Source organism: Anser cygnoides, chromosome 1, assembly GCF_040182565.1.
Source record: "Anser cygnoides isolate HZ-2024a breed goose chromosome 1, Taihu_goose_T2T_genome, whole genome shotgun sequence".
Lineage (NCBI taxonomy): Eukaryota > Metazoa > Chordata > Aves > Anseriformes > Anatidae > Anser > Anser cygnoides.
In genome coordinates this window covers 119,499,309-119,520,686 of record NC_089873.1, presented here as the reverse complement: position 1 = coordinate 119,520,686, position 21,378 = coordinate 119,499,309, and the positions used below count along the sequence as shown (strand labels likewise).

At 40.1% G+C, this 21,378-nt stretch overlaps 1 protein-coding gene across 1 annotated transcript in view; it reads right to left on the bottom strand.

Annotated features, from left to right (window-relative positions):
• Positions 1-21,378, bottom strand: part of LOC106036048 (amine oxidase [flavin-containing] B-like) — a 55,324-nt gene that overhangs the window by 17,080 nt on the left and 16,866 nt on the right. The window contains exons 2-6 of the mRNA XM_048065936.2: positions 18,588-18,682; positions 17,476-17,613; positions 4,931-5,035; positions 3,771-3,862; positions 731-872 (exon numbers count right to left, since the gene is read on the bottom strand). Of these exons, the coding sequence (XP_047921893.1) occupies positions 731-872; positions 3,771-3,862; positions 4,931-5,035; positions 17,476-17,613; positions 18,588-18,682 (572 nt within the window). The remainder of the gene's footprint in view (positions 1-730; positions 873-3,770; positions 3,863-4,930; positions 5,036-17,475; positions 17,614-18,587; positions 18,683-21,378) is intronic.

Below are 21,378 nucleotides of genomic sequence, written 5' to 3'. Positions count from 1 at the left end.
TCTTTGGGGCTTTTTAGCTTTGTATTTTTGTCTTTGGGTACTTATTTGTGATTAAATAACTTACACTGGTAAAAATACAATTATTTCTAACATATTAACTAAAATTTGCATTTCTAAAGTAGAAGACCATTATCAGAGTCTTTACTTCTTTGAAATGCAGAAGCAGCACCAAGGTACCAGTTTTACAGTCATTTTAGAGCAATGCTATACTTCAGCATGGTTGTTCATTTTCTTCAGACTGATTTTTAAATCTTTACAGTTTTAATCCTTGGAAGTTTGTGTCTTTAGGAACCCAGCTCCAGGCTACAATTCCAGTATTGATTTGAAGTGCTCTGCACATTTATGCAGCTAGCATTACCATCCTCATGAAGTATTTCTGAAGCAGTAAGGCTGGCTTCAGCCTTATACCAGAAGGAAGCATGATACTTTCTTTTGTTTAAAAAATGAATAAACAAAGTATGTATTCCAACCAGAGGCCAAAAGGAAGACAGTCAGGAGCTGTTACAAATGTACTGATCCCTAGGCCAATGCCTTCAGCACAGGAACAGCCTTCAACATGAGTTTAGCAAGAGTTTGATTAATGTGTAAATGCATACAGCTAGTTACCAATGTGCTACTGGGTCAAAGTCACGGGTGTATCCATTCGCCCTCTGAACTTAAATAAACAAGCAGAATAATGAAGCTAAACAGGGGCTCATCGCAAGCTGCAGAAGGTGATGGCTGACAATACCTGCCCTCCATTGGTTGTTGAGAAGATCCTGGCTGTCCCCCCACACTGCTTCACATACCACAAAAACCAGAGGGCAGAGACCTCATGGGGTTCAGAAGTGACATCCACGTTCACAAACAGAGTTGCAAAACTCTTGGCAGCACTGCAGCAAAGACAAGAAAGTAAGTAAATTTAAAGCTTGGAAAAGGGTGACAATCTCATTCTTTAGTACGGCAGAGACTGTCTTTGGCAATCTCTTCTTCCACTGAAGTTGAGGGCAAATGATTCCTTTTTTTCAGTTGCAACAGAAAACAATATTAATTGCTTTTAAGGAACATTTTTCAAGGAACCCTGTAAAAACATGTTAATTAAGTATTGTTGTAGACCAGCCAAATTAGGGCTCCAGGAGACACAAAGGCCAATGAAAGCTTATACCATTTTTACGCTACCAATACAAAGTTAGCTTGTCATTCCAGACTCAGGAATAAGGGAAGCAGGCTCTCATGTCTTCACTGGACTGCAAAACCAATGTGTCCTCCCATGGTTCCTGGGTCATATCCAAGATCTGCTGTTCTGTTTGCACTTCCTGAATACATGTCCCTCAAGCACACAGCATATGGATTATTCAACATTTGTCATTAAAAAAAAAAGTTAGGCATCTTGTCTAAGCTAACTATCTAAGCTCTCTGGTTAGTCAGCACCCCTCACTGCTCTCTCCTCTGCTGTATTCTGGGAGGGTGCTGCAGCAGGAACATACCAAGGAAAGAAGTGAAATAGAAAGACGTAAGTGAGGTTGTAGTTTATACAGATTAACACATAAGTTTGGCAAAAAAGAAAAAAGGGAAAGGATACTTTTGGTTACACAACTCAGTATTTTAAATGGTGGTCTGGTACCCAGTGGTGATGAACACAGAAGTGGAAAAGTGGCCTGTGTCTGAAGAAGAATCACTGCTTTATGTCTTCCAGTTGGTGCTTTCATTACAGGAATAAGCAAAATGGCAGCTCTACTGGAAATTATTGTATAAACCTGTACAACATTTTAAGGTGCACTAAGACAGTTAATTAAGGCTCAGGCAAATATTCTTCCTGTTAAAAGTAAACACTTCCTCTGTCCTCACTCTGAGAAATATTTTAGAGTGACATGGAGAACACGACCAGGAGATGCTCAGCTTAACTGCACTGTGAACCACAGGGACTGAGCACCTATAGGTATTTCATATGCCAAGCACCAGGTAATCAATAAGTTCCAAAGCTAGTACAGAATTCACTTTCAGTTGTTTCTTCCTTTTTTTCAGTCTTTGATCTTCCAAAAAAAAAAAAAAAACAGAGAAAAGCATAACTCAAACATACTATTTCAAGCTCAGCTGTAGTTCTACATATAAAAAAGCGTCTGATGTCCTTGCTAAAAATGTACAAAGCCCTGCTGTAGTAAAATTCTGCCCCATTTTCTAAAATATGGGTGCATTCTGGCTTCATTCTTGACAGACAAAAATAATACAGAAAATATTTATCATTTTTTATCTATATAAACATACTGAAAAATATGATCAGCTCTGAAGGATGGGAGAATGGGAGAATTAGTGTATGTACTTATTAATATTTCATAGACAGAAGGTACTAGGCAGTGGTGAAACCTTCATTGTTTCTGCTGCCTTCTCCCATTGCTTTTCAGCATTTCAGTTTCCCAGTTTCTTCTGATGTTTTACCTGGCAATGGCAGAATGATTTCAACAGGGCATTTCCAGCATGCAAATCTAGCCAAAAGCAAATCTGTACAGTCTGTTAGATGAGAGGAAATAGTAGAAGATTACCCTTCTGGATGACTACCTTCCGTGGTGGGAAGTTTTTACAGAACGTTATCTAAATCTTGAGCAAACTGGGCAAATCAAGCTGAGATGCACATATGAAATCTGAAAAGCATCTTGGAATTAAGGGAGGCTGACAGTTATGCCAATACTGAGGTAAAATGTCAAGTCTTATTCCATCAGAGAGTCTGAAAAAATATGACTGTAGTTCTGTGACCTATTGGATATTGAATAGCTACCAGTGTGCAGTATTCTGCTAACGCGAGTAGTTCCTTACCAAATCAGAGGTTAAAAAGGCCAGCAGAGTGGACAGCATACATTTCTATTTCGTTTCACTGAATATGGATGGTGGCACAAATGAGAAATGTTTGTGTACAGCGATAACTCTTGTTGCAAATGAAAGCAAAATGACCAGAAGACTGAATGTTTTTGCACAAGAGCCTACTGTTCATTAGCAATGCCCACGTTCCTCTCTAAAGGCTGACTGAATCCATAAAAATGTCTCCCAGTGCCACTGGCAGTGTCATTCTGAGAGGGTGCTATCAGGCTTTTGCACTAAGGTTGTGCCTGCTCCCTGCAGCAGGGTGTTGGATGCTTAGAAATTCTAACACTGTTGCTGTAGAAATCAATCTGCTTTACAGCAAGGCTGAATTCATGTTTTTTTGCTTCAGTGTGAAGAAAACCAATCAAACTGCTCTTGAATGGCAAGTAAAGAAAAATTGCTTTGATGTATACATAAAAACAGGAAGCATTCTCAGTTTCCCTGGGTGGTATATAGTGCAGCAGTTAAACAATAGAACAATGGATGTTAGTGATTTATTGCCATTTCAAGACAAATGTTATAGTACTTTGGTAAAATCAGCTGGTCCATTACAGAATAAATGTATGCTCTTCCATCAAAAATATGATTCAAAAACCTTCTGTAGCCAGAGCATTTTTCCTTGAATACTTAAACACATAGTAATATGTAACAGATGAAGGTATTACCCAAGTATTCAGAAGTAACCTCTCCCACAAAATCCATTTTCCTTATATCTTTGTATTAGTCTAAAAAGTTATGGAAATGTAACAGAAACTATTGTGTGTGCTGATAGGTGCTGTGGTCTACTGTAAAAATATTTTCTCATCCCACGTCTTCAAAAAAGCTGTATCCTAGTGATAATTATATCTGTTTGCCAAGCAATAATGTCTACTTGGAGTTCTAAGGCATATAAATATAAGCTTTTATATCTACTTCCATATTACAGAGTTTCTTACTTTGTCCAGCAAATTTTATCTATGAAATCTTGCATAGTCATTTTGTCCCATTCTTCTGCACGTGGAGCCTTCCATGGGGCTTCATTAGGAATCTAAGGTAACATAAAATAGTATTCATCAGCAAATGAATGAGTGGCATAAGAAAAAGTCAACAAAGTGAACAGGTTGATTTCAGGTTAAAATGAGGAAGTCCAGACTGCTGTTTAGGTCTATTGTCAAAATAACTTTGATATAGTGTTTTAATATTAATTTTTAATAATTCATTCTGAATGCGTTATTTTCATAAGAAACAGTTACCTCTTTGGGTTCGAATTAAAAGTTCAGGAAAAAAAAAAAGGAGAGAACTAACATTCGAAGCTGAATGACTGCATGAAAGAGAAATACGTAACACAAGAGGCAGCGAACAGAACTTCTGCTTTATCCTCAGTATCTGCAACATTGCAGACATAATCTCATCTTTACATGATAACTCTGCCTGCAAATTCCTGACAGGTAGTACAGTGAACTTAACAGAAGATGCTTTTAAGGATCGTTCTTTTTCATGTATGTATTTTTAGATATGAGAATAGAGAATAATTTTAGAGTTAAGAGCTAGAAAGATAAAGGACAGTGCTGAGGAATGGGTCTGGGTTGTTCAATAGCTCTCTTGTTCATCTGTGCCAGTAACAGCCACCTCTTTTTAAAATCTTGTAGCTCAATGGAAAATATGCACTAATGGTAACAAACTAAAATGGCTGGGTTGAATTTGAGGGTGGAGAAGGACATATTTTACAGGCCCACAAGACTCTTAAAATGCTGCTTACTCAATTGCCAGGCATAATGCTAAAATCACAAGCATAAACCCTGATGTTCATTAAAAAAATAAAAATAATAATAATAATTAAAAAAAAAAAGAGGTAGGATGGTAGGATTGCAGACAGGCTTAGCAGCGTGGCTTTCAGAATGAGAATGCCAGGATGCCATTTATGCATGTGCTCTGACCACCAGTGTGTACCAAAGTACACGTTGTAATACTGTTTTTGTCAGGAGCTAGGCATGTTCAAGCTAGACCAGCTTTGCCTGTCTACATCCTAGTCCCATCTTCACTCTGCCCCACTGATCAGCTTCACACGGAGACAAAGCTGAGCGGAAACGGTCAGCTGCAATTCCTCCTGCCATACCTCCTTTCCCATTTCATCCATGGTCCTCCACAGGTTGTTGTAGTCCAGGTAGGCCAAAGGATTCCACAGAGGAGGGAATGCACCTTTGAAGGGGTAAGACTTACCCTACAAGATGAAAAAAAAAACAAAACACAACAAATTCATAAAAAATAAAATACAATCATACTGATAGTTTCTATGTGTGGGAAACCACACCAAATAGTTAAGTTCTGACTAGAAGAAAGCATAAATTTAATCAATACATGTAATGGCTTCTGACAGATGATGTCTGTGGGCCCCACACTGAGACACAGGAGGCTCCATCTGAACACCAGGCAGCACTTCTGTGCCATGCAGGTCATGGAGCACTGTCACAGGTTATCCAGGGAGGTTGTGTAACCTTGGAGATCTCCAAAAGCTGCCTGGACATGGTCCTGGGCAGCCTTCTCTGGGTGGCCCAGCTTGAGCAGGGGATGGAGTAGGTGGCCTCCCTTCCCACCTCAGCCTTTCTGGGATTCTGTGCGTGCAACTTAAACTTGACACACAGTTAAGTCAATCATGTGCAAAACTGGTAGTGCCTTGTATCTTGAAAGTTTTAAATTGGGTACTTCTGGGCAATAATACTAATATCCTGCAGGAGAGTCACTAATATCAGACGAAAAAATGAGACAGAACACTATTGCTCAACTGAGATGAAAAAACAGCTATTTTTTTCCTGAAAACAAGAAAGATATGTTACATATTTTCCTAAATGTTCATGAAAAAACTTAATTGGTAATTTCATTTAGTGACTTTTTTTTTCTTTCAAAATCAGACCAAAGCAGCTGTGATGAGCTTTATTATACACTAAAATCATAGCTCAGAGACCTTCCTGGAACAAACTCTTTCCAGCTAACATACACATCCACAGCCCTATAGAAAATGTAGTATTTACTAATAATCACTATTTCTCCCATTCAACAACCACACCTCTGGCCCTACATTTCTGATAGTGACAGTCTGGCCAATATGAATGGCATAATTTCATCATTATACATTTAATAGTTAGGTTTTATAAATGTAGCCACTACTATCAGTCCAGAAAGTCCAGTTTAATTAAGGGCAAAAGACAACAGTTAATTTGTAAAGCTCTTTTATTTACAAGGGATTTCCTTGGCTTACTATATGTATGGCAACATAATAGTTATAAAAAGTCACAATGAAATGCACATTAGCATTATATGGCTACTCATTTCTTTACAACACATTCTGGACTCCATGAAATTGATGACCAATAAAGGCCATATTGTGTGGCACTGTTGATTTTTCAAAACTTATATTAAATTACATATTTAAGGGGGCACTGCATCAGTATGAATGCCAATTGGTAGAAGTATTAAATTTTAATAGATATTGATACAGTGCCACACCAACTGATCACCCTGGCTTCAGAAGAAATGCTGCATCAGGATTAAATATTTAGAGCCAGGTTACAATGAACAAAAAACACTGTGTCTCATTGAAGATAAGTATACAAAGACCACTTACATGAGGAAGTGTCAGGCTTGGTTTGATATAGACACTTAATTAATAATGTGAAAGAAGGGACAGAAACTACATTATTCAAATCTGCAGCTGTTGCAAACACCAGGAGAGACAGTAAAATGGCACAAAAGGATCTTGAGAGACTAAAAACTTGGTATGGAATAACAAAAATACATACAACCTTGAAAAATGCTGACTTGTAACTTCGAGGACTTCTAATTCAAAGAGAGAGAAACTTAAAAAGCAGAAATTCCAAAAACAAAACCTCAGTATAAGAGTATGATCAAATTAAAAATCGGTTTAAAAAAAAAAACAGAGCAGGTTTGAGTAAGTGAAGAAGAAACTTTTTTTTTCACCTAGTCTTTGTAAGGCCGTGAGACTTTAATGGAATTCTTATAAGAAACACCAAGGTAATGAAAGTTTGGAAGAAAGCAAAGTGCAGGAAGAAAGGAAGTAACTCTGCAGAACATGTGAAAAAGTAGCTGCAAAACAACAATTCCATTTTGCAGTGCTTTTGAGGGGAATTATGGTTTGCAACATGCCAAAATGTCAATATTTAGAAAGTTTTCAATCAGCAGTTTTGTCATAGTTGGAGTTGATCCCCAGTCACTCCATGAGGCAGAGGTACCAAGGCTGAAAGCCTCGTGTTTCCAATCTTAGAATGCACATTACAGCACATGTTCAGAAATACTGCAGAAAATGTCAGGAAAGGTTTGCTTTCATTCAACGTGGAACAAAGTGCATCTATACAGCTCTTGTGCTCAGCCGTATAAAAATATATTATATTGGAGTCAAGCCTATAGATGGAGATCATGAATTGCTGTAAGTTTATATTTCACTTGGTCCTGAAATGGGCATTTTTGGTACTACTATGGAATCTCTTAAAATGAAAATAATTTGAATTGAGACACACCTTCATGGTCTACTGTCAAGGAACTTTGAAAGAAGAGCAATAGGTCACAGACTAAGTAACCTCCTATCCCAACTAGTAAAATCTGAACCGTGCTGGTAATTACCAACACCAACTACCAATTCGCTTTTTGGGGCACATAAAGATTTCATAGCAGCCACGAGTCAGTTTTGCTGTGCCTTGCTCTGAGCACTGGAGCTACCCTTCACACACATACAAACCTGCATAGGTATTCCAAAGAAAGAGTATATTGGTTTGGTTTTTAATACCTAGCATTTCCCAGATTTAAATTTATGAAACATGTATACTGCTGTGCCCACAAAAACCAGGACAGCATCAGAATGGGTTATTCCAATTATTGATTTTGTTCTGAGCTTCCTGCTCTGCCAGAGGCAATCCTACCTGAGTTATCCCCTCTGAGTTAACTCAAGTCTTATGAATTCCCTGTGGTGTTTTTTCATGAGTGCACGACTGAGAGACACATAAAACACATCTTTGTTTTAGTATTCTTCTATTTCACTGCATTTGAACTGCTGAAAGGGAAAAGTTGGGTATGTCTCTTGTGCAGAAATCTGGGGCAACCAGTCTCATAAAGCACAAGAACAAATCTCAACCTGGAAAAATAAAAATAATCACAGAAGTGAGGGAGTCTCCTGTGAAAGTTACATTTAAGAGCTCCTAAGACATTATGTAAGGCCTGATCCTTATTTCCTACGTAGACAAAACTCCAGGAGCTGCCAGGCAGAACTCAGTCTGAGAGTGCAAGACTACGATCTATACAGAAACAAAAAGAACACCCCTAAAGAAAGACAACAATATTTCTGAGTAATTTCCAACAAAACAAAACATTTCAGCTTTACTGATGAATTTGTACTTTTGCAGGTACAACAAGCTTTTTGATCCTTAGGCAAAATTTGCCTATTTCTATCATATTGCTGGGAATAGCATTCTCCAAAACTACTGGTGCTGCATAATCTCTAAAGAAAAACAAGATATGTGGATGAAAAATATGCTCAGAAATGCACAAAACATTTACTTTTCAAATGTTTTTAATACCCAAATCAGAGCAGTATATAAGCTGTAATAACATCAATCCCATCTAATCATTTGATAAAATATTTTAACGCCAATAATGATCAGAAGTATTTCTTACCTTTTTTTTTTTTTTTGGTGGGTGTGTGAGGGCGCACTCAGTGGTATTTAATAGAGGGCATAAATAGTTTTTAGAAACTGATTCATAATGCCACTTGCAATGCTTCCAAAAGCAAAACACCAGCACTGGCAGCTGGAGGTCTACCCGCTATTGCATGGGTCACTTGCTGCTTAAGGAGATTGTTGCCGCAGTATGGGCTAAAGCATACTGAAGGAGCTGAAACAATAGGGAGCAAATTCTAGTAACCCAGCTGTCTCTGGAATAAACAAACAGGAAAATGAGGAATCCAGTGTAAGATGTCACAAATATTACAATTCCTGAAAGATTTTCTCATTTATGTGTTTTGAAGAATATCACGTCAACCAGTGTTTGGCTTAGTTACACTAGACCCATGTAATATAAGTGGTATGGAAATAAATTCTCTGCAGACATCAGCTCTGCCTGAGGGCAAACGGATAACATAACAAGAAATGGGTTACTACTACAGGGCTGGGGAAATATACAGCATGGTAACTGAATACCAGCAGCCCCTTGAGTATCAGCCCCAGCACCTGGGAGGTCATAAGGAAGGGTCCCACACACCTCCTCCTTGAAGTGGGATTGAGAGAATGGTTAGGGGAGAAAGGACATGCTCTGCCAGGAAGTGTCATCAGTATCTCACTGCAGATTGAGATCTCAGAAGAAAGTCTGGTTTTGCAGGCACAAGACCACTTCGTGCTCCCCTAAAATGTTGTGTACCCAGGCAGTACCCAAGCGGTATTCCACATCGTGACCTGCAGCCCCTCATGCCAACGATCTGTGCAGTTTTTAGAGGTGGTACAAACATAAACATAGCCAGCTTTCAGCGTAGGAAATGAGACTACATGATGCAATCTCTGCACCCGTGAATGAGCACAGATACCCCCTCAGCTAAGCTCTCTAAGCCTTGGAGAAGCAGCTTCTAACTTCACGGGGATGTCAGTCTGCATATTAATCTGCAGTTACACAGCTTCACAGGCATGTAGTGCCATCTGCTGATTCATAAGCACGGGTGCATCACACGCCTTGTTCTCTCAGCTTAAAATCCAATGTCATTCACGTAAAGCGCAGAAATAGTAAGATACAAAGTCATGAGAACGAAAAAGAGAAATAGCAAGGAGTCACATCAGGCTGGAATTCAGTACCTTCTCACGCTCAGTTTGTCATCTGCTGCACCATGGAAAACTGTCCCCCTTTTTGTTTTTGTTTTATCCATAACATCTAACAACATGTGTCCTTGGGACTCAACCTCTGATTAATCATAATTCTCAGTAAAACGTGGCAACTATCTGGACCAAATGACGTCCAACAGCTGAGACAGGTAAACTGACCTGCTGAGAAAACTGGAACCGTGAAGTTCCCTTCTCTGGGAAACTGTTCCATTCGTAAACTTAGCTGATTACTATGCTGACAGGTATCACAAAAATAAAAAGATACAAAGATCGGAAAATATAAATGCAGTGCAAGAAAATCCAGATAACTAATGGTGCAAATCTGCAATATTAAGACGTGCCAGAATACCCTCTAAATATATTTCAGTATTTAATTCTGGATCACCAGCTCTGGATGCCAGTGTGTTTTGTGAAATTTGATCATCAAAAGTAATTTCATTTTAAGTGTAGCATAGCCAGAAACATCGGCCTGAAATATGCCTCTTGAAAACGAAAGGAGCTAATTGGGAACAATGTATTTCCTCTGTATTATAAAGTCCATCTTCCCTCTGCCACCACATAAGTGAAAAACTTGAATACATGTCTTGTCTGAAAAAAGGCAGAATGGGAAAAAAAAATAACACTGAGGTATTTTAGAAAGAAAACTTGAGGTTCTGCTCTGAATTTAAAAGCGAATATAACCCTTTGATCCAATCAGCTGAGAAAAAAGTTGACTAGAACCAGACTTTTTATTTACAGATTTAAGACACACCTTTACAAAAAGTGCTCAAGTGTCTTATGAAGTACATATTTCAAAGGACTGTGGTTCTAAACGCTCTTTCAAACTGGACCTGCACAAGGCTTTCAACACCTGAATTAAACCTCCCAACGAAGTGGATAAAATCAACAGAAACCTTTCCTGAGTATTTCTAGAGTTTGTCTCAAAAAACCAACAACTCTTTCCCCTCCCAAAAGCAGATAAGTGGACAAAAATAAATAAAAACAGGAGAAAAGAGGAGTTTTATTTTGGAGAAAACAATGAAGCAAGCTCCCTGCCTGCCCACAGATAACATAACTGAGCACTAGTTCTCAAAATGAGAATGCTGTACTTAACACAGGAGATAATATTAGGCTCACTGGTTTTGTTTCTGAGATATTCCAGGTTCTAAAATTTCTTACCTAAAAAATGAAACCTTCCATAAAATTTTACAGATGTGTGAAACCCAGCAGTGTCAGCCAGTTCTTTCAGTATGAAATACACATGTATTCTGTATTTCTGCAGACCTCAATCAGCTTCCCAAGGGAAACAAAAATCAGTTCTTGTAATCAAATGCAATTGAAGCTTTTCTCCTAGCAGCCTGAATTAAATAAGCTAGGTGGAAGCAGAGCTCCTTTTCCTTATCTCCTAGGAAACAGACCCTGTGGTCTGGGAGGGCTGAGACTGAGGAAGTTTCTTTGCATTCAGTTTTAATTAAGAAATGCATACTTTATTTCCAGTTCATTTTCCTTACTGCTTTCATCCTCATGCTGTCATGAGGTCACAGCTGTCAGCCTTCCAGCCAATTTTCCTGATCAATAAACATCTCTTGTGAGCCCCTTTTTTTTGGTCCCCTTTGGCAGAGATCACTTTGCAGATTCGGTGTACGTTATCTTGACCCTTTTAGACTGCTGTAATACAAATATTATCCATTTTTAATTAGAAAAAGGCCTAATTACAAACTAAGTTGTTGCAATTACTGCCAGGTGGCTGGCACAAAAAAAGGGAAAAATGTCCCTTTATTTACAGGGCAGGTCCAACAAGACCAGCCGTTTCTATACTCCTACTGATGATCGCTTTCATTCACAGCATGGAGGACATCCCTTGTGAGCCTAGCACATACTCTCACCTACCCCAGCCTACTCAATGCTCAGATCCTATCCTGAGGCTATCAGTGAGTGAATAATGACATGGTGTTTTGTGACAGGAATGCCTGCATGCTTATATCTATGAAAGTTTAAGCAGTGCAGACCTGCATTCCAGCAAGGACGCATGAACGTGCCAAAGCCCAGTAGTAATTTCAGTGTCTTTGAATTTACTTGGCTTCCTTTTCAAGACACCAAATGCCCAGCTTCTTCATGATTCAGATGATTCCCCCCAGTTCCCTAAGTTCTTGCTTACAAATTGTCAGCGAAAAGGGGAAAAAAAAAGATATGATGACACTTCACCTCACTTAAACTGATGGTAACTCAGTCTCACATACTTTTCCTTCTCTGAATGCACTCTAATTAAGATACACAAAAGAAAAATGAAAGAGCTTTTATGCAGTTATTCAAAATCCATTTAAGCCGTTATGCTATGTATTATACACTGTACCAAGAAATACTTTGCAAAGAAGCAGGGTTGAAGCTTAAATACATCATGTTGTTTAGCTGTAGTACATGTATCAGTGATATCACACAAGAAACCTCAGTAAATTCTATAACTTTAGATACAGCAACCACTGATGCTGCTGCTAATTAAATCCCAATACAACAGGGCCATCACATTTTTATTCATGAACAAGACCACAGCAAACTGCATTTTAATAAACACAATAGTGCTGAAAATGAATGACACCCAAGAGGGCTGTAAATTTTTTCTTCTGCGTATCTATTGTAGATCAGTATGTAGCCTGCTAACATTAGAGTAGATTTGTGGTCCTAGTTAAAAGTATTGTGTGTATAAGACTAAATATTCATCTCCAGTGATATCCGGCAGACTGAGTTCACCTTAGCAATCTCCTCAGAGTTGCTAGGTTGCGATTACTTGCATGAAGGTTGTGCTAACCTTGGAGAGGGCATGACATGCATTCAGACACCTCTAGCCAGTGCTGCTGGCAGAGGAACACATGATGAAAGTCCATCCTCATATGAAAACTGAACTGTGGTAATGAAGTACCTGCAACTCTCTGCCAAGATCCTGTCTGCTGACTAGAGAGGGGATGTTTAATGTTTCATCCAGCATTTTGGCTTGAAAGATCTCCCTGGACGTACACAGTATTTACATGCCTGCCTTTTGGTGCTAAGGAAACAACTAGCAGGGCTTATAACAATTATCATCACATGAGGAACGTTCCACCTGCAATACTCTGTCCAAATAACTAGCCACCTAGCTAACTGTTAGCACTACCTGCAGTGAGAAAACACAGAGATGAAGAGGAATAAATGTTACTACCACTTTCTAGCTATGATGCTGCTGTCTGGGGAAATCCCAGACAGGATCATGGTATTACCCCCTAGACAGTTCTGGTGGAAAAATAGATCTGGAAAAAAATGACAATGAGCATCAATGGCAGTGGGGGATCTACCACAGACTAATGATCAGATTTTGAGAAACAAGTTTTGTTGGTCTCACGTAGCCAGTAAGGGGAGTCATGGTGTTGGTCTATGCTGCCAGGTCTTCATGCAAGCTCTCCATCAGTGAAAATGGGAACAGAGTGTGCTCAGCTAGCATCACAGCAGGACAAAAAGTAGAGCAACCTTACTGTATATGAAGGAATCAAGTTCTAAAAAGATTAATTCAGCAAACCAGTCATACAAACAAATGTTCCTGTACACAGTTACGGTAGCAGAGCAAACCAGTTCCATAGTTACCTTACTTTGCAGAGGAACCTGTGTTACATTTGATAACACAAGATATGTGCTTTAAAATGCAGTAAGTTTGCATGGTTATTCGGACTGCACAAAAGTGAAGTGCAATTTGGATTAACCAACCAAATCTGTTCTTAATTAAACCTACACAATGATTTGATATGCTTTCATATTTTAACACCTCTTTCCAGAGACTTACATAGCAAAAGTAAAAATTACCTGGACTGCATGTAGTTTGGTTTGTTTTTTGAAGACATTTTGGTGAGGGAAATAAAAGCCAGTGCTCAAAAGCTGCAGATCTACCTAAGGTAGGACCTTGAATCCTCAGTTAGGCAGATAAGGAAAAATTACCGGATTTAAGAAGCATTTCATATCTGCTTACCAGTTCAGTGAGAGCACTGTTAGGAGATGCTGACATCTCAGATACTTCTGCTTTTGCTTTTTAAATCTGGATTTACAAACCTACCTTCAGTTATGCTATTAAATAGCAATGGTGTTCAGACAGCTATTTGCCTACCAAATACAACTTGCAGAGCTATCCTAATTTTCTCGCCGAGTCTGATGAACCAGCACTTACACAAATGAAAAGAACATACTAATCTCCTTTCAAAGGCCATGAAAAAGGCCGTTTAACCAGTGGAGGGAATGAAAAAAAATAGGGCAAGAAATATAATTTTGAGTTTCTGTGAAGATATCAAACACAATATAAGCAAGGCCAAAAATATTCTAGCAATAGAATCTGGCATTAAAAAGGATTAAAGGGGAAGAAAATACACAACCTAATCAAGTTGGTAAAGCCTAATTAGCAGAGACCCTCCCAGAGATCAACAAAATGCACTCTTTTCATTTTGTAGTACAAAGAAGCTGCATATATTACTTGTATTAAAAAGCCTCTAAAATGAATTTAATTAACTATGAAAGGCTTGATTTTGCCTTGGGGTATATGTAAAAACAGCAGCTGATTTTACAAGATGCACTGTGTTGCCTGATAGTGTAGTTAGAGAAGAATGAATACCTTTAGGTTTCATTGCCTTTTTGGATTCAAAGAGAATTTTTTGGTCCAGAATTTAATTAAATTTGACCATAGTCATAAAGCTTGGGTCAGCAGGTGAATTCAAATTCATGCCAGAGTGACAGACCTTTGTATATTTTGGAATCTGTTTTATAAGGTATGACTTAAGAGTACTGCTTGGATTTCAGGGAGCACACAAGAGTACTGTCCATCTGCAGGGAAAGCAAGGGCAGGCCACATGGCTGAAAGTGAGAGACCTGCAAGGAATGGATTACAGTTATATGAAATGCAGAAGTTTGAAGGTTATTACACTCATTTGGCCACACAATGATGCATATATTTACTGTATAGTGTTCATCTTCTAATTCTTTAACTGTAATTCTTTATTATAATACTTTCCCCACAGTTGTGTAAACACAGTAGCAGAAAGGAAATAATTTAAAAATGAATGAAATTAGGAGATTCAAATGAGTAGCTACTGACTGTGTAGTATGTCCTCTTTCACTCCTTCTTGGCTACCAGGGAGTCCTGGCACACACTTCTCTTTCTGACCACTTTTCCCTTGCCTCCCTTCAGGAGCTCTCCCACAAGCAGCAACCACCAAGAGGTGAGATGTCTCTCCTTGGAGATTTTGAGTACTTGACTGGGCATGGTTTCAAGAAACCTGACCTAATTGCGAGGTAGCCCTAGCTCCAAGCCCAAGCTGGACTGGGAACCTCAAAGGATCCACTCCAGGGCAGCTGTTTTCTTGGGTCTGTGTAAGCCATGGTGCCAATCTCACACATACCTGCCAGGCCTCTGCCAAGCTACTTGCCTGTACCAAATTATCACAGATGCCCCATCGCCCTGTTATACCTAAGGACATCACCCATGTCCTACCAGCATCTACCTGCAGGTCTCAGCACAGGCACTTGAGTGTCCGAGTGAGTCCAGGCCCTTCTCATACATCCTCCAGAAACTGCTTGCAGCTATAGCTCACAGATGAAGGCATCAGTCAAAGTGACAAGCATCCCACATCCCAGGCTTGGATGGCTTAAATGCCTCCTGGAGCAGCGTCTTCTCTCAACTCTGGATTTCCAGACAGAATTTGTACTGCTGCATAGGTTCCCTTGACTTGAGTCCTAAGGCCTGGAAGGACACTGCTGACTCAGTCCTCAGCTGGGGATAAGCCTTAGTGCCGCAGTGCAAAGCCCTTTTTCTGCCCAACACACAGAAAAAGCCAAGGCATATCCTTCTCTGCCAGCCTGGATATATCCCTCAATGCCAGCAAGTTCTGTCAGTGCTGGGTAGAGAGGAAGGCTGAGAGCCTTGACTCACACCAGAACTCCCAGCCCTAGGCTAAAAGATGTCCACAGGTGATGGCAAAAGGCTACACACAACCTGACCTACCTCTGGCAATTCATGTAATAAGACACTTGTGGTCAAGGGAAAGACAGATTATCCTTGGCAAGAGCCCAAACTTCTACTTTTGTGCCATTCTCTGTTTTCCTCACTCTAAAAGCCTGTTGGAAAACAAAAGATCATTTCAACCAGCATACTAATACCAGTATCCCTCCAAAGACCTACTTCCTAGAGACCCAAAAAGGAAATGGGGTCTGGATTACAAAACTAGCAGCCACACTTGTGCTGGCTGCTGACAATAAATGAGGCCCAAAAGTCAGCTCCAGAGTTGGCAGTACCAAGTATGCTTCAGTGACTTAATGGCATGGAGCTATGACGGGGAGGGTCAGGCTGTGTGCTAGGAAAAGGTTCTTCACCAAGAAGGTGGTCTGGCACTTGGACAGGCTTCCCAGGGAAGTGGTCACAGCACCAAGCCTACCGCAACTCAAGAGGTGTTTGGACAATGCTCTCAGACAGGGTTTGATTTTTGTGTGGTCCTGTGTGGAGCCAATGATCCTCGGATTCAATGATCCTTGTGGGTCCTTTCCAGCTCAGGTGATTCTGTGATTCTCTGACTTCTGGTAGTATTTTGGAAAGCTCCCATGCTAGGACAGCAAGGCTGTCCTAAGAGATGGTCATCCAAACTGGTCACGTCAGTTGCCTTCTATCATAAATTTCCCCTTCATGGCACAAACTCCTGCTGCCACTGAGGAGACTCTGAAGGCTAAATAGTATGAACAAGCAGAAAAACTGTCTTTGAGGATGATACCAGAGGCACACTTAAAAAAACAGTGAGGATACACCCATCAGTTCTACCACACCAGGAGTAATTTTTGGCAGTCATCATACCAAAGTGCATTGAGAACATACTTTTTTTTTTTTTTTTTAAATAAAAACTGAGAGGGAAAAGTTCTTGAAAACAGATGGTAAGACACCTTTTCTCTATCACTGTCAGTTTAAATATGTTAACATTTTCCTTAACCTTTGATCAAATACCAACTACCATCTGACAAATATTTTGCTGGTCATTGCACAACATCTTTTCATAAGGATATAATGAAACTCAACGTTAACTTCCTCAGAACTAACATAGAAAGTATCTTTTCTATGGAAGTGCAACACTGCTCTATCTGAAAAGGAGGAAGAATACTCTTTTGGATAAAACATAGGACGAAGACTGAAAAAATATAGGCTTTTTATCGGCTTTACTGTAGCTTCCTGTCCCAGACTGTTTGGATCTGCCCGCACAAGAATATTGGATTGCCAGAGACATTCACTATTCCAATTGCAATGCCTTTTGCTACACTGCACTTTAGTTTCCCCATCCACAAAACAGATTTATCCTGTCATGTTTATTTCAGTCAGGATAATAGCTGCCCTTGATTTAGAAAGCCTACCCTCAGAAACTTTCAGCCTGATTCCAGATATGCTCATTTCCCAGACTTGTGAAAGGACCTTTCAGATACCTTGTGCAGGTTATATGAAAGCTGGCATGTACACAACAGTCACAGTTGTACTGTTCAGAAACACTGAAGATTTTTGATAGCTTTTAACTAATAGCTCAGACTCGAACCAAAGCATCAGTTACCAGGGTGCATGTACAGGTTATACATCCAGATATATATAGTAATTGTATGCATATAGTAATTTGTAGGAGTTCTTCCTTACCAGCATACTTATTTTTCTCAAAGAAACTCAGAAGATGTATACTGAAACTGGTATACTCCATTGTAGCACAGCTGGTAAACGATGAGAAAGGAGATCACTACAACTTACCTGTCTACAGCAGCAGGCTTGAGGGCATCTTACCTTGACATGGTGTATCAGGTGCTCAACTTCATTCACTTTATATGTCTCTATTCCCAACTCTTTAGACAACCGCAGAAGACGATTTTGTGTTGGCCCCACATAGGCTCCTCCAAGGTCCACATACTTAACTTGCTTATTCTAGTTTATCACACACAACACACAAAAGGAAAAAAAAAAAAAAGGATTAAAAAAATAAGCCTTTTGCAAATACCACACAAATTAAAAGAGCAATCCAGAGGATTTATTCAAGGGAAACATTCCTAGAGCAGTTTGGCAAAGATTCCTCTCCCCACGGAAAACTCCATTTTCTTGTTAAGAGTTCAGGAGTGGCAATTACCAAGAATCTCAGATATGGAGCTCATAACCAGCTGTTATAAGACTGTAATGTAAAATCGGGCTATGCAACAAAATTGAGAAGAAAGACCCTGGCAGACAGACAAAGAAAGAGTGAGAGGTTTGTGCAGTTCCTCCCTGGTCTCGCCAGCGACTAGTTCAAACAGACTATACTGGGGAACAGCAAAGCTGAGACTTTCTGATGAGCAAAGTGGGAAGGGATCTCATGGGTCCAGGTAGTGCACACGGTAAAGGAGTGAAGGAGACAGGCTGGTTCTAATCACCAGCTACTTCTGCCATTCTTCTAACCAACATCACTCCTCACAGGGTTTGTTACAGTTCAGCTTGAGTTTCTTCATGGCACAGTTGGCTTTAAAGGTGTCTTTTCACAGGGATTTCACCTGAATCTCTCCCTGGAAGATGATTCTGAAAATTAGCTAATCATGTTCTCCTTCCCAGAGGAAAGGACTGATAACTCCAGAGCCTGCAGATCACATGGAAACAGTCTGTCCCATCATTCTGCTGCTCTTTTTCTACTCCTGCTTGTACAGTATCAGGAAATTTCCCACCTGCTAGCGCTCTGGCAATTTTCCCTCAAGTAGGACCACTAGCAGGAAAGTTAAATAAATAAGTTAATAAAATTATGTGCACTATTCACATAGCATATTTATAATATACACATATATATATCATACGTGTGCATAATTTTACATTATACATGTGTATAGTATATGCTATGTATGTGTAAATAGAGTACAAATGGGTTTGGAGATAATTACCCTTACGGTGAAAGTTCTTCCTCCAACTCTGTCATTGGCTTCCAGCAGCACCACGTTCAAGCCCGACTCAGTCAGCAGTTTGGCTGCTGAGAGACCTGAAAGAAAAGAAGCAATTAAAAATTGGGCTAGGAACTAGTTTCATTCCTCATCCATTTTCTCCACACGCTTTTCTTTAATCTTGTTATTCTTGACGCTGAGACACCAAAAGAGGAAGCAAAGGAAATACAGGAGGGAACATCTCATTTTAGTTTTGATGGCATAAATCCTTGCAATTGCAGAGAAAATATCAGTCAGGCCCTCCAGAAACTGAGTCAAGACACTATGGGAATGATGGGAACTACAAAGGATGTATAACATGGAGGGAATGCAACTCGCCATCTCTAAACTTCTTAAGATCACCTCTGTCTTCCACTTTATCACAAATAAACTGAGATTTGTATCAACCAAGGTTCTCATTTTGGTCCCATGTAGATGAATTTCTGGTGGGACAGCAAGAGATTCATTCTGAAGGGTAGTGTGGTCCTCTTGCACTGATAAGATACGTTGAATAAAGCTGAGCATAGACCAGGCTAGAAGCCACACTCACACAGCATAATTTATTTATCCCTTCTGGGTCTCTGCTTCGTCACCATCAGAGGGCGACCATTTTCCTCTTGATGTCCTAGTACACGTAGTTTTTGAGGAGGAGGAGGGAAAAGTGGAGTCAAAGGAGATTGTTCTAAGCAGAAGGCAGCCACGGAAGAAACAGCAAAAGCACTGGCAGGAAAAACAGATGGGCAAAGCTAGCATGGCAGGACTGAATGAAATGGCAATGATGAATATACAGCCTTTATATAGCAACCCTAGATAGACTGAGTATTAATGAGAGCTACTAAAGGTGCTACAGAACATCCTGGTGGTCAGACAGTGGCTTGGGACCAGGAGAACCAGGTCCTATTCCCAGCACTTGCAGTGAACCAACCAAGCTATGTTGGTTATATCACTTAAGCTCTTTGTTTCCCCACCTGCAAAGAGAGACAGTGTTGTACACCTATCTTTTCAAAGGCCTTTGGCATTTTCTGGGGAAAAAATAAATAAAGGCAGTAGATGTTTCCATTGAAAGATTATTTTATCCTGCTTTTATTTCCAGCTTCATGAACTTATTTATCTTAGGTTTTCACAAAAGTCCTAGTGAGTAGAGAAAACCAATAATGACACTGATATCAAGGTCTTTCCATACTTCCTTATCGAGGAAATTATATTATAAAAACATCTGGCTGGATCAGTAGCCTTGACTACCCTCACAAACATTTGAGGATGCCACGGAAGAACAGAATACAGTAAAAATAGTCATGGTGTGCAAACATGGGACAGATCTCCTATCAACTTTTGAGAAGAGATTGGTTCTAGAAGGAAAAATAGACAGCAAAACTCCTAAACAATATTGCTTACTATGCAAAGAAACAAGTAAAAATGTTGTTTTTAAGAAAAGACAAATATTTGATCAGCCAAGACAAGATCAATAGTATTTATTAATAATTTACAGAATTAATATATAATCTGAAGGCTGCTATCAGAAAAGGTTTCTGCTGGCTTATCATGCTAACCGATATTTACTAATCAATTAATAATACTCAGTAACCGACACTGATTAAGCAATATGAGATTTGAATTTCTTTTTGAAAATCTAATGAATAAACATTTCAGTACAGCTGGGAACAGAGCAAGATTATTCCCAGGAGCTGAGCAGACAGAGAAGACTGTGAAGGAAGGACGCTACAGGAAGGACATGGACGTGCTCAAGAGAGTCCAGAGAAGGGCGACGAAGCTGGTGAGGGGTCTGGAGAACAAGTCTTACGAGGAGCGGCTGAGGGAGCTGGGGTTGTTCAGCCTGGAGAAGAGGAGGCTCAGGGGCGACCTTATCGCTCTCTACAGTTACCTTAAAGGAGGCTGTAAAGAGGTGGGGGTTGGTCTGTTCTCCTACATGCCTGGTGACAGGACGAGGGGGAATGGGCGAAAGTTGCGACAGGGGAGTTTTAGGTTGGATGTTAGGAAGTACTTCTTTACCGAAAGGGTTATTAAGCATTGGAACGGGCTGCCCAGGGAGGTGGTGGAGTCACCATCCCTGGAGGTCTTTAAAAGACGTTTAGATGTAGAGCTTAGCGATATGGTTTAGTGGAGTACTTAGTGTTAGGTCGGAGGTTGGACTCGATGATCTTGAGGTCTCTTCCAACCTAGAAATCTGTGATACTGTGATACTGTGAAAGGAGAGTTGGTTAGACTCAAGTGGAAGTTTGCACAGGTAACTGCAGACAAAGGCAGGGGACACAGCCACCCTCCAGCTCCTCTCCCACAGCACTAACAGAAATGCCAAACACGTAACACTGGGGATAAAGGGGGAAGAAGTGAAGGCGGGGGCTCCGGAGGTCCCGGTGGCACTGCAGAGAACCAGATCAGACCTCGTGGCACACGCAGGTCACGACAAGGCAAGACTGCTCTTGCTAATACCACATTTCAGCACAGTATCAATACCTAGGTATTTTGCTGTTTTTCACATCTCACACGTTTGTCATCCTGGTATTGCCAAGGTACAGCCACATCACCCCTTCCTTCTCTCTCCTGGAGCTAGACTGTAGACCCCCAAAGGGGCTGTTGGATGTTTCTGCAGTAACAGCGAGAGGGCTGGGTGCTGCAGAGGGCGAGCTCTCAGCCACAGTGATACAAGGACAGCCACAGTGATACAAGGACAGCAACAAAAACATATTAAAACGGAGATGAACACCGGTGGACAAGTATCAGGCATGAGGCTGGG